Source organism: Phacochoerus africanus, chromosome 3 (genome assembly GCF_016906955.1).
Source record: "Phacochoerus africanus isolate WHEZ1 chromosome 3, ROS_Pafr_v1, whole genome shotgun sequence".
Lineage (NCBI taxonomy): Eukaryota > Metazoa > Chordata > Mammalia > Artiodactyla > Suidae > Phacochoerus > Phacochoerus africanus.
The window spans coordinates 132,365,895-132,379,704 of NC_062546.1; the positions used below are offsets into that span (position 1 = coordinate 132,365,895).

Consider the following 13,810-nt stretch of genomic DNA (forward strand, 5'->3'; position numbering starts at 1 on the left):
AAGCACAAAAACAAAGTAAGAATTTCTGAACTGTCTGTTCCAAAGCAGCTGGGATTTCTCTCTGTATATCGGTTTTATCAAATTTGGGGTTGGGAAGGAGCATGGTGAGGTGTGGATAGGTCTGAAGACCTGGGACTCAATCCCAGCCCTGATCCTAAATGACTTAAAGACCTCAGTGAAATTAGCTGCTCTCTCTAAACTCAAAATTTCTGGTCTGTAAGAGATTACTAGGGCTTTCATTAGTGGGGTGGAGGTAAAATTCAAGGAGATAGTCACGGAAAGCACTTACTTTAGGATGTGGAACACAGCAGGCACTAAATAAATGCTGCTGCTTGCTTTCCTCTTCTCTTCTTGTCCCACTCTCCCCAAACCCCCCAAAAAATGGCAGAGTGGGGATTTGGCTTTTCCTAAAACTGTTACCTCAGTATAGCAACAGTAATAATGTAAAACCAAAGTGAAATTAATCTATTCACCAACTAAATTGTGATGGAACAGACTTTCATCATCTATTTTTCTTTGCTAGAAGTCTGTCAGTTGATATACAAAGTCTACATATTACTTATACAAAACGAATGTACTACCAAAGTAGCTATTTAAAAATAACAGTGTGTTACTTTGCTGTACATCTGAAACTAACACAACTTTCTAAGTCAACTATACTGCAATAAAATTTATTTTAAAATTAAGCAAATGATAATTATTAAAATTAAATGTATGTGACTCAATATCAATTTAAGTATTTTCCCCACTAAGTTGTGCACCCATTATTTCCACAAAATGAATTTCTCCTATGTAACTGATCTCATCAGGTTTCATAACATAGGTGATTTTGAGCAATATGATTTTTTTTTTCTTTTTAGGGCTACACTTGTGGCATATGGAAGTTACCAGGCTAGGAGTTGAATCACAGCTGCAGCTCCCACCCTATACCACATCCACTGCAATGCTGGATCCTTAACCCACTGAGCAAGGCCAGGGATATAACTGTATCCTCATGGATACTAGTCAGATTCGTTACCCCTGAGCCACAATAGGAACTTCTGAGCAATATGATTTTGCCATCTGCTGATCTTACAAAGATCCATTGGAAACCAAGTTCAAAATTGGGGATTTTGACTTTTTATTCAGATATCTTTCTTTATTCTTTTGGGCAGATTAGAGACTTTAGGCTCTAAGCCCAAAGTAAATACATATTCCAATGGCACATAAAAAAGAGGAGCCAGAATTTGGGTATTCATTTTAGACTACAAGAACTTGTATAGTTGAATAATAATTCATTTAAAACAATAATAATAAAAAATTGTTTGTTAAACGTATGTTGGGAATTTCCTAAACATTGTTTATAGGTAGAGTCTGCGGTGTATTTATTATTCCATTTTACAGATGCAGAAATCAAGGTTTATAGAGGAGACTTGGCTGACAATTTATTTACAGAGGTAGGGAAGGAACCCAAGTGGGATTTGAACACTACCACCCCACTACTCTATTCTATCTCCAAAAGAACCTACATTATTATTCCTAAAAATATGGAAGAGGAGTTCCCATCGTGGCACAGCAGAAATGAATCTGACTAGGAACCATGAGGTTGCAGGTTCAATCCCTGGCCTCGCTCAGTGGGTTAAGGATCCGGCATTGCCGTGAGCTGTGGTGTAGGTTGCAGATGCGGCTCGGATATGGTGTTGCTGTGGCTGTGGCTTAGGCCAGCAGCTACAGCTCCGATTCAACCCCTAGCCTGGGAACCTCCATATGCCATGGGTGCAGCCCTCAAAAAAGACAAAGATAAATAAATAAATAAATAAATAAAAAATGTGGAGTAGAGAAAGTGGTCAGAGAGTACCTTTCAAGAAGAGATCAATATCATCGTCCTAGAGCAGAAGCATTGTATTTAACTGAGAGACTTCACGTGTGTTACTTATTTGTTCCTGAGCCTCAAGTTCCTCAACTGTAAGATGGGGAGATTTTTACCTACTGCAGAGAATGGTCTTGAGGATTTTATGGCATGATGCTTATAAAGTTAAGGCACAGTGCCAGGTGCATCATAAGTATGCAAGTAATGATGTAGTGATATTATTTCTTTTCCTATAAGACTCTGGTCTTCTCATAATATTCTTACTATAACTAATCTGGCATCTTAGTTCAGTTCTTGACCATTATTACACTCAGGTGATAACTGTGAATTAGGAAACAGTGTTTCCCTGGAACTGCTTTTCTGAAGATGGCTTGGTACTCAGTATCATCAAAAAGTTCACATGTATGCAACAATAGGAGGTATAATTCATATTCCAAGTAAGCATATATTTCCTAAGCTGCCTAGAATTCCACACAGCTCCAGGCACACATTATGGACCTCTAGGGAAGCCTGGGGCTCAGTAAAAGCATGAGATGTGAGCTATTGTTGTTGTTGTTTTTATTACTCAACATTATTTACCATGTACTCACACCGTTCATTGACCTCATTGGCTACTTGTAACACCATAGCTTTGGTATTTCATATTAGAAGTCACTGGGTGTTCTGATCATCAGATCCAGACATGGGCTGCATGCCATATTTAGCCACGGAGACCATTTGAAGGTTCCAAGAAGAGTAAGTATTGAGTTGGTTTATTTACTTGACTCTTCTCCAACAGTTCTTTCAATGTCTTTTTTATTATCTGAACAGACATACAATCCTAGAACAAGCAGTAAAGGCTTTTAACATGACCAAAATGGATGTATAAACTTGGTCATCCTTCAGGTGGTCTCTGGAGTCCTTAGAATCCCACAGACCTGAGGTAGTGGAGATAAAGTGACCATATATATGTAAAGTTTAAAGAATAAGTGCTGGCACTGTTAGCTATGAGACTATCGCTTATACAGCATGTTAAACAAACATGGAAGAAAAGAATGAGCCACAGAAATGAAAGGAATAAAAAAGCAAATATTTCTTACCCTGCATTTTTTCACAAATAAATCCATAACCTTCTTCTCTACAGTCTTCAAAATACCATTTTCCAGTGAAGTGAAAATTAGGATTATTCGATAGCAAGGCACAGAGAGGAATGTGTTTTTGAACTTTGGTGGGGTTATGACTTGGAAGCTTCGAAAGAATACATTTTTTTTAAAATGGTAACATATAACATTATTGTAACATTGAGATTTTTATTAAGGATGTAATTATTAAAAATTCAACCACCATTATTCCTTTATTTGCATTTAATAAACCTATTTGCAACTCACCTCATCACACACAAAATAATTATTGCAATGACTAAAATAATTACATTAATGGAACATATCAAAATTATATGAAATTACATTAATACATTATTAAAATTAATATATTAATAAGTGACTAATAAAAATTTATGCCTACAAAACATAGGAAGTAAATAAAACTTCAGTAGACAAGTCTCAAATAGGATCTCTCACTAAAATGATTTCCAAAAAATAAATCTTAAAACTTACATTTACTATATCAAATGGAGACCAATTAGAATATGACACAGGCCTTCCATTTAGCCATTTTTCATAATCACCATTTTGTAACCCTATCCACACATTAGTGGTCTGGCCAAAAAGATTCATAGTAATGAAAGCTGAAAAATAAGAATACGTTATCAAATTTAATAGCATATAAACCATTTGGGTAATCATCAGATTCTGTTTATAGCTATGATTTTATTTAAATGACAGCCAAACTTAATTACGAATCAATTGTAGGAGTTTGTTACTTTGTCCTTATTAAGGTAATACAGTCGCTTTCACTTTTGTTCAGTTTAAATTGACAGAAATTAGCTGGCTAAGCCTGGGATTTCATCATATCGTTAACAAAACAATTTCCAGTATTCATTCAATGCCTTTCTAAACAAGAGGGTTTATCTACTATACTTAAATCATGCAATTATTGCCTAAATAGCAAATAAAGTGTGTAGGTAAATCTAAAGGATCTAAAAAATTATACCATGCAATTAAAATAGACTACTCAGATTATTTTAGATATTTTGAAATACTAATTGTAAATATATCCTTATTCTTTCCACTACTCCTGGTGAGACAAAAGGCTCCAGGAAATTAGCACTTTGTAAGCAATGGAGTGTACTGACTTTTACAGATGTCATGATATAAACTTTATAGGTCAAAGTGAAAGCATCCATGTCACCAGCAATCTAGTACTTAAAATGTGGCTTTGGAAATGTTAGGATTTTTGAGGAATATTATTGGTGCTTGAATAAAAATGGTGATTTTTGCCTGATTGGCCATTGAGTACCTTGCTCCACTTCATTTTCAATGGCGACCAGTGTCCCCCCTTCTTTAACACAGAAATTTTGAGCAGATGTCCAGTTTTTCCAGTCGCCTGGGACTTTGGGGATTTTCATCAAAAGGCACTATAAAAAATGTCCAAAAAAACCATTAATTTCCATATTTTTCCCAATGAATTAAAAGTTGCCTAAAAACACTGAGGAACAGCCTTGAAAATTTTTTATAATTTTCTTGGACAGAAATGACTCCCCCCCAACCCCAGCTGCTCCAAAGGAGTGAAAGAAAACCTAAGAGGACCAGCTTTCGGGGTGAGGCAGTGCCTTTTGTGCACCTGCATCAGGAGGGAACAGAGGCGAGGGTGTGTTTTGTCATGTGGGATGTCAGAACAATGTCTTCTGCTCAATGAAAAGTAGTATTCCTCTGAGTTCCTATTGTGGTGTAGGGGAAACAAATCTGACTAGGAACCATGACATTGAGGGTTCGATCCCTGGCCTTGCTCAGTAGGTTAAGGACCTGGTGTTGCCTTGAGCTGTGGTGTAGGTCACAGACGCAGCTTGGATCTGGTGTTGCTGTGGCTCTGGCATAGGCTGGCAGCTGCAGCTCCGAGGGGAACCTCCACATGCTACGAGTGAGGCCCTAAAAAGACAAAACACCAAAAAAAAAAAAAAGAAGAAAAATAGTATTCCTTCTAAAAAGGAGCTAGCCTGACTGCAGAGTTTATAGTAGAGGATTTAATCTAAAAAAAATTTCTTTTAGTGGCAGTTAATAACTTTGTTCAATTTTATTTATAGATATACTTCCTCACTTTGAGTGAGAGAGGAACACTGGGGAATTAAACCACATCAGGTATTTAAATTGACTAAATACTTGGAGTCAGCCATATGGTCCAAAAGTCAATGAGCAAGATCCAGAAAAGAAAAAGAAAAAAAAGAAAAAAAAAGGAGCCTGGTGGGAAGAGAAGCAAGGGCAGGACCAAGGAAAGCTAGGAGGAGAAACAAATGGGAGGGGCGCCAACAGTGTCAAGTGGAGAAACTGTGGGGTTGGCAGTGAGAGTTGATAATTATCCATGAGAGAATCATGTCTGTGGCATGGCAGGGATTACTCATTATGGGATAAGAAGATAGATGTTAACTGTTAGGCAGGGCAGGCAGGGTGGAGGAAAAGTACCCCCTCACTAAGCTCAGCAAAATGTAAACATGATAATAAAACCAGAAGGAGCCAGGGGAGAGGGAGAGATAGAAGAGAAAGGCTACAACAGATCAGGCAAAGTTCCAGAGGAGTCAGGAGAGACTTCATGCAAAAAACATTCCATGGGGGTTATTCTCTCATCAATGAATATAGACAACGCTGGTCCTTGATGGGTTACATCTTGAGATCTGCCACTGAGTAAATCCCAGCTACAAGATTATTCTAGGCTAGTGTGGAAACCTACCCTTGAGAGAGCATCCTTCTTTAATATCCAAATTTCTTTCCCTTCCCCACCATGATAAACTCCTTAAAAAGTGGAGAGACTAAGTGTTGCTCCAGTTTCAATAGGACAACAAAGAAGGCCCCCAATAAATATTTGTGGAATAAAATAAAAGTCAAGAGACCCTGAAATAATTGTCGAATGACATTCCGGGATTCTAGATGTAGTCCAGTGATATTTTGCTCTCCAAGTGATATTTTGGTAATATCTGGAGATATTTTTGGTTGTCACAGCTTGAGTGGGGGGATGCTGTTGGCATCTACGGGGTAGGGAACAAGGATGCTGCTGAACACCCTATTATGCCCTGGTCAGTCACTCCTAACAAGTAATCACCTGCCCCAGGTGTCAGCAGTGCTCAGGTAATTCTTTTTAGAACTCAGTCCTGAACATGTCACTCTTTAAGCCCTTCAGTGATTTCCTATTGTTCTTAGGATAAAAACCAGAAATCCTGATCTAGCCTGAAGTTGAGGTGCCAACTAAGAGAGGAAGTACATTTTCACTTCTTCAGGTCCCCTTTACCTTGTTTGCTTCACAAAGAAATGGAATTGGCTTGAAAGGATTTTAATTTTATAACAACTATCCTTTTATCTATTTCCTTTCATTCTGCCTCTTTCCTCTAATTACAAATTCCAAAGAGTGGCACATACTAATTATTAGGAAGTCTTATCATTTAATGTGAATTCACCTTGTGTTCAGATAGTTGCACTAATGAACCATTCATAAATACCAATGAACCTCACGGGTTCATTTAGCTTAATAAACCTCTCCAGAGAACACACACACACATGGCCCCCCTCCCCCCAGCACCACCACCACCTCGTTTGCCTCAGCCAGGATTTACTAGCTTGACTGCAGGAGTGTAGCCTCCCATTACCACAACTTCATTGTTTCTAAAAGTATAACATGTTTACTAACACATTTTGAAATGGTGTCATTAATAATTAAAGCAAAGCAGCCAGATGAAGTACAACACCCTTAATTTTAAATGTTTATTTACCTACTCATTTGCAAAATGTGATCAAGTTTAATGCATCTCTGGTTATTACCATGAATTAAGGATATTTTACTGTATCCCAAATGAATTTCGAATATAAAATTCTTTTTTGTCTCGAAGTCATTTCCAGTTCAAAATTTGAAAATGGAATTCATGATCTCCTCCAGATGTGGTCCTTTTCCAGTGTTCCTACTGACCTTGAATGGCATAGTCAGTAGGACATTCGAATAAGCCTGTAACCAGGGAGTCTTTCCACCCTTCAGTTCCCTCTATTACCCCTTCCGTCCTACCATCTGGACATCAAATGACTGAGCCCTTCACCAATCTCCCTATGCCCAGTGCCCCATAGTCTCTGCAACCACAATCAGCCCAAATGGCTTATCTCTTGCTTAGACTATTGTAATAGATTCCTAACTACTCTTACATTCCTCATTTTTGCCTTCCCTGCTGGTACTGCAGCCTGAATGATTTTTTTTCTAAACTCAATCTTGATCATTTCCCTCTTTAGTTAAAAACACTTTGGGGTTTCTCATTGCTCTTAGGATAAAAACCAGAAACTCTAACATAATATTGCCTACTTCTTTCATCTCCCTTTTCACATTCTAGATCTCTATGTTTCAAAATGTCACATTTCTTCTCATCGCAGGACTTTAACACATGCTGTTTCCCCTACTTTTAATGTTTCCTGTCTTGATGACCTCAGTCAGGTCCTCCTGTTACATACTTTTACAGAACTGTGTAACTCTCCATCATTTATGTCACAGTTGTAAATCATTTTCCTGATTGATTTACTAATGTTTCTCCCCCTCGAGTCTGTAAGCTCCAAAAGAGAAGAGATTGTATTTATTTCTCCTCACCATTGAGTCACCAATATCCAACATAAATGAATGAAATGAATGAATAAAATGATAAAAATTTATATAATTTAAAAGAGGAGCGAGTTTTTTCTTAAGGAAAACCCGTTATACATGAAACAAAATGTTGGCTAATATCAAACCAGATGTTGGAAAGCAGCCATTAGCACTAAATCCAGGTCCGGGCATAAAATATATATAAGTAGAAGCACAAGAGTTAATCTAATCTCTCTCTACACACACACACACACACACACACACACACACACAGAATTTCTTCCTCTTACACGCAACTCTGCTGTGACAAGTATCTTAGATGACTTCTTCTCAGGGCAATCCCTGATAAGGCTCTTTTACCTAATCAAACATGGGGGAAATATGAGACTGAGAAAAAACACTTAACTTCTGGTATCTCAGTTTTGAAACTTGTAAAAATGGATAGTCAACCAAGTAGGATTTTTTCTTAGAAATAACCAATAAAAATTCGTCCTAGGAAGTTGGCAAACAAGAAGCAAATTTTAAATGGAACATAATGTATTGATATGCAGAACTCTACATGAGGGAGTTCCCGTCATGGTTCAGTGGTAACAAACCCGACTAATATCCAGGAGGACGTGGGTTTGATCCCTGGCCTTGTTCAGTGGGTTAAGGATCCGGCATTGCCGTGAGCTTGGGTGTAGGTCACAGACTGGGCTTGGATCCTGCATTGCTGCGGCTGTGGCATAGACTGGCAGCTGTGGCTCCGATTATACCCCTAGCCTGGGAATGTCCACATGCTGCAGGTACAGCCCTTTAAAAAAAAAAGATAAATGAGTAATGTCTGTCATTGCTCTCTAACAATTTTCTTTTCTTTCTTTCTTTTTTAGGACTGCACTTGCGGCATATAGAGGTTCCCAGGCTAGGTGGTCTAATAGGAGCTGTTGCTGCCGACCTACGCCACAGCCACAGCAATGCCAGATCCAAACCACGTCTGCGACCTACACCACAGCTCACAGCAATGACGGATCCTTAACCCACTAAGTGAGGCCTGGGATCGAACCCACAACCTCATGGTTCCTAGTCGAATTCATTTCCACTGCACCACTACGGGAACTCCTCCTACCAATTTTCCTTCTGTACCTTTTTGTTGTTGTTAATTTGAACCATCCCCACTGGGCTTTCCATACCCCAGCTTTTAAAAGAATTATTTCATTAAAGTATAGTTGATTTACAATGTTGTGTTAACTTCTGCTTAGAGCAAGGTGATTCAGTTTTATATATATATATGTATATATATATATATTCTTTTTCATAATCTTTTCCATTATGGTATATTACAGGATATTAAATATATTTCCCTATGCTATACAGTAGGACCTTGTTGTTTATCCATTCTATATATAATAGTTTGCATTTACTAATCTCAAACTCCTAACCCAACCCTCCTCCACTGCCCCCTGCCCCCCTCAATCACAAGTCTGTTCTCTATATCTCTAGCTTTCCTAATGATCTGATAAACCCACTTCTTCCAAAGTGTAAATGGCAGATGAGACAATCTCAGAAATATTTCCTTAAAAGTTAATTAAAAGTGTTAAGGCAAAGGAATGAGGCTCCACTGGTGGGATTTTAGCTGCTACTATGCAGGAGAGAGAACTATGGGTGGGGAGACCCTGCCTGGGGACCCTGAAACCTCAGTCTGTAATAGGTCACCCTCTCATGAAACCTGCTGTGACCATATCCTTAGTAATCAAGTCCTCTGAATGATTCAAACACTAAGTTGTGCAACTGCGGCATTGCCAGGCAAATAAATACTGGCCGCATGCGAGAATAACTGATGGAGCTTTTAAAAAATACTAATGCCTGGAGTTCCCGTTGTGGCACAGCAGAAACGAATCCAACAAGGAACCATGAGGTTGCGGGTTCGATCCCTGGCCTTGCTCAGTGGGTTAAGGATCCAGTGTTGCCGTGAGCTGTGGTGTAGGTCGCAGATGCGGCTCGGATCTGGTGTTGCTGTGGCTGTGGTGTAGTCCAGCAGCTACAGCTCTGATTTGACCCCTAGCCTGGGAATCTCCATATGCTGCGGGTGCGGTCCTAAAAAGACAAAAAAAAAAAACAAAAAAAACAACTAAAACTAATGCCTGGATCCCATTAGATGAATTAAATCAGACTCATTAAATCAGATGTCACTTGCACCTCGATATTTTTAGAAAGTTCATCTGGTGATTTTATTTTATTTTATTTTATTTTTGCCTTTTTGTTGTTGTTGTTGTTGTTGTTATTGTTGTTGTTGTTGTTGTTGCTATTTCTTGGCCCGCTCCCGCGGCATATGGAGGTTCCCGGGCTAGGGGTTGAATCGGAGCTGTAGCCACTGGCCTACGCCACAGCCACAGCAACGTGGGATCCGAGCCGCGTCTGCAACCTACACCACAGCTCACGGCAACGCCGGATCCTTAACCCACTGAGCAAGGGCAGGGACCGAACCCGCAACCTCATGGTTCCTAGTCGGATTCGTTAACCATTGCGCCACGACGGGAACTCCCATCTGGTGATTTTAAATAATCATCAGGGCTATGAACCACTAATCTCATTATTAGTTATCAATAAAGATTTAAAAACCCCTAAGCTACAGGAGGGTGTTTTAAGCTGTTCCATAGTTAGCTGCAGAAAGTCTTCTCCTCCTATGTGTGCATGTTTGTGCTTTACTCATGCCCCTTCCTGTTCCTTACAAAGGAAGCACTGACTTGCACTTTTGTCCTGGGTCTGCTGGGCCATCCCTGTTCCCATGCCCATGTGTGTACATGCTCCCCCATGCCTACACAGGAAGAAACATGGGACAGAGCTAAGCAGTATGGATAAGAAAGTTCAGGGAAAGGGCAGTGGCCAAGGGTGAACCAAAAACAAACATTCTAAGTTTCTAAGAATTATTTCTCTAATGCCAAGGATATAACTTGCCTTGAATTTCCTTAACATAGTCTTTTTATGCCTGGGAGGTATTATGATTAATAAGAATAGTTGTGCTCATGCTTCGGAGTTGCTCACTCTCTGTATCAAAAGTGTGATTTTGAGCATTCTTTGTGGCTGTTCCCCTCAGAGCACTCCAGGATGCCTTTGTTCAAAAAACTGTGAAAAACCATCAGGTATAAGACTCAAACAAAAACATTCCAAAATCTAAATATAAGAGCTAAAACCATAAAGCTCTTAGAAGAATACATAAGAGGTAATATTTATGACCTTGGATTTAGCAACATATTCTTAGATATGATACCAAAAGCATGAGCAACAAAAGAAAAAATAGGTGAATTGGACTTCATTAAAATTAAAAACTTTGGAGTTCCCATTGTGATTCAGCAGAAACGAATCTATTATCCATGAGGACACAGGTTCGATTTTTGACCTTGCTCAGTGGGTTGAGGATCTGGCATTGTTGTGAGCTGTGGTGTAGGTCACAGATGTGGCTCGGATCTGGCATTGCTGTGACTGTGGTGTAGGCTAGAGGCTACAGTTCCGATTGGGCCCCAAGCCTGGGAACCTCCATATGCCAAGGGAGTGGCCCTAAAAAGACAAAAAAAAAATTAAAAGCTTTTATGCATCAAAGGATATTATCAATAAAGTAAAAAGACAACCAAAAAATGTGAGAAAATACAAAACATATAATTGATAAGTGTTTTATATCTAGATTATATAAAGAACTCCTACAACTCAACAACAGAAAGACAAATAACCCAAATTTAAAAATTGGCAAAGGACCAGAATAGACATTTTTGCAAAGACAATATATAAATAGTCAATAAGCACGTGAGAAGATGCTCAACATCATTATTCATTAGGGAAATGCAGATCAAAACCACTAACATTAGACTCTAGTGTTGGCAATAATCAAAAGACAGGTAATGACAAGTGTTGTCAAGGATATGGAGAAATTGCTAACATACACTGTTGGCAGGACTGTCAAATGGTTCAGCCCCTGTGTAAAACAGTTTGTTCTTCAAAAAGTTAAACATGGAGTTAGCATATGATATTGCAATTCCACTCCTAGGTATAATACCCCAAATATGCGAAAACAGGGACTCCAGCAGACACTTGTATGCCAATGTTCCTAGCAGATTTACTCAAAATAGTTAAAAAGTGGAAATAAGCCAACCATTAACAGATGAACAGATAAACAAAATGTGGCATAGACTATTATTCAGTCATAAAAAGGAATCAAATTCTGATACATATTCTAATATGAGTGAATCCTGAAAACATTATGCTAAATAAAATAATCCAGCCACAAAAGGATAGGTATTGTATGAGTTCATTTATATGAAATATGTAGAACAGGCAAATTCACAGAGATGGAAAATAGATTAGAGCTTACCATGGGCTGGAGGGAATAGAGAGCTATTGCTTAACAGTTACAGAGCTTGTTTGGAAGGATGATAAGCTTAGGAAATAGAAGTATTGGCTGAAGAACATTGTGAATGTAATTAATGCCACTGAACTGTACACTTAAAATGGTTTAAAAGGCATATTTTATGGTATGTATATTTTATGATAATAAAATAGCTAATTATCAAAGATTTTAATAAAAGACCTAGTAATACTCAAGTCCTATTGAATATTTTCTATGTTTCTCATTTTGAAATGTATAAGTAATTTACAACTGGTAGAAAGATTTTATAGTTTGAGAAAAGAAGTAGACTGAAGGTATCAACTATTAAAAATAATGTGTCAATATTTTGTAACATTTCAGAGAATGACTATATTATTCTAGAAAATATTTCACAGTGCTACCTGACTGATTGGATCACAGGGCTAAGGTGATGTAATTCTTAAGTTCTTATATAAAGTGGCAGCTGTAGGAGAGGGACAAGACTCAGGGTCAGGAGGTTCCTGCTGTAATGCAGTGGGTTAAGAATCTGATTGCAGTGGCTTGGGTGGCTGCAGAGGTGTAAGTGTGATCCCCAGCCCCGCACAGTGAGTTAAAGGATCTGGCATTGCAAAGCTGTGGTGTAGGTCATAGCTGCAGCTTGGATTCAATTGCTGGCCCAGGAACTTCCATATGTTGTGGGTGCACCCATAAAAAAATAAATAACTAAATAAAAATAAAATAAAAAAAGACTCAGGGTCAGAAAACCTGAGATTGATTCTCAGCCTGATACTTACTTTCTGTAAGTTTCAGAAAAACCACACAATTTTATTTGCCTCAGTTTCTCATATGTAAGATGAGATAACAATTCTGTGTGTTTTAAAAATCTAATAAAATGAGAAATACACATATGTGAAGTTGCCAGCAGAAAGCAGCCACAAGGTGGAAGAGACCTGAATGTCCATGGATGGATAAGTGGAAAAACAAAATGTGGTATATACATACAATGGAATAGTATTCAGTCCAGAAAAGGAAGAAAAGTGCTATGACATGGGTGAACCTGGAGGACATTGTGTGGAGTGAAATAAACCAGTCACAAAAGGATAAACACTGTATGATCCCATTTACGTGCAGTATCTGAAATAGTCAAAAGAATAGAGATAGAAGGTGAAATGGTGGTTGCCAGGGGCTGTGGGGAGGGAAGATGGGGGTGTTGTTTAATGGGTTTAGAGTTTCAGGTTTACAGGATAAAAAAGGTTTGCTGAGTCATTGCACAGCAATGTGCATATACCTAACACTACTGCACTGTGTATTTAAAACTGGTCAAGATAGTAGATTATGTATTAGGTGAATTTTACCACAATTAAAAACATCAGTGCCAAATATGTACTGGGTACTCAATAAATGTGTGTTAAATCCAAATGGCCCCACTTCACAGATTAATAATGAAAGGAAGATCACAAGGGAGGAAATGCCCTCCCAATATGACTAAACATATAGACTTAAAACTGGCTGTCCACGATGAAGGAGCAATTTCATATTACCATAAGAAATTATGACACAGTTTGAGTTTTTAATTATTGAAAAGTTAAACATTTATAAATTGAGATGCATTTTAATTACTTCCACCTAAGGCCTATAAAGTTATTTTATTTGAAAGCATAAGGAACGGAGGGGAAGTCTCAGCCTTAATTGGAGACAGTATCAGAAATAGTAAATCTGGCTTATAATATCCCCACTGGCCATTTAAAAAAAAATTCAATTCTGCATGGAAGCATCAGCTTTATGAGGCTCAAGACAAAGTTGACTGAGCTATGTTATTAGTTGGTCAGTTCACAAGGCAGGCAGAGCTGTTTGCTGGCCCTAGGAAGGGAAGACACAAAAGAAGATGGAGTCTGGGCCCTCTGGAGCTGACTGCTCACTTG

General features: G+C 38.4%; 1 protein-coding gene across 2 annotated transcripts in view; it reads right to left on the reverse strand.

Moving 5' to 3' along the window:
* The window catches only part of PLA2R1 (phospholipase A2 receptor 1), a 126,238-nt gene that overhangs the window by 13,475 nt on the left and 98,953 nt on the right, over positions 1 to 13,810 (reverse strand). For both annotated transcript variants that reach the window (XM_047772711.1, XM_047772710.1), the window contains exons 21-23: positions 4,247 to 4,364; positions 3,445 to 3,575; positions 2,929 to 3,076 (exon numbers count right to left, since the gene is read on the reverse strand). In XM_047772711.1, coding sequence (XP_047628667.1) covers positions 2,929 to 3,076; positions 3,445 to 3,575; positions 4,247 to 4,364 — 397 coding nt within the window. The remainder of the gene's footprint in view (positions 1 to 2,928; positions 3,077 to 3,444; positions 3,576 to 4,246; positions 4,365 to 13,810) is intronic.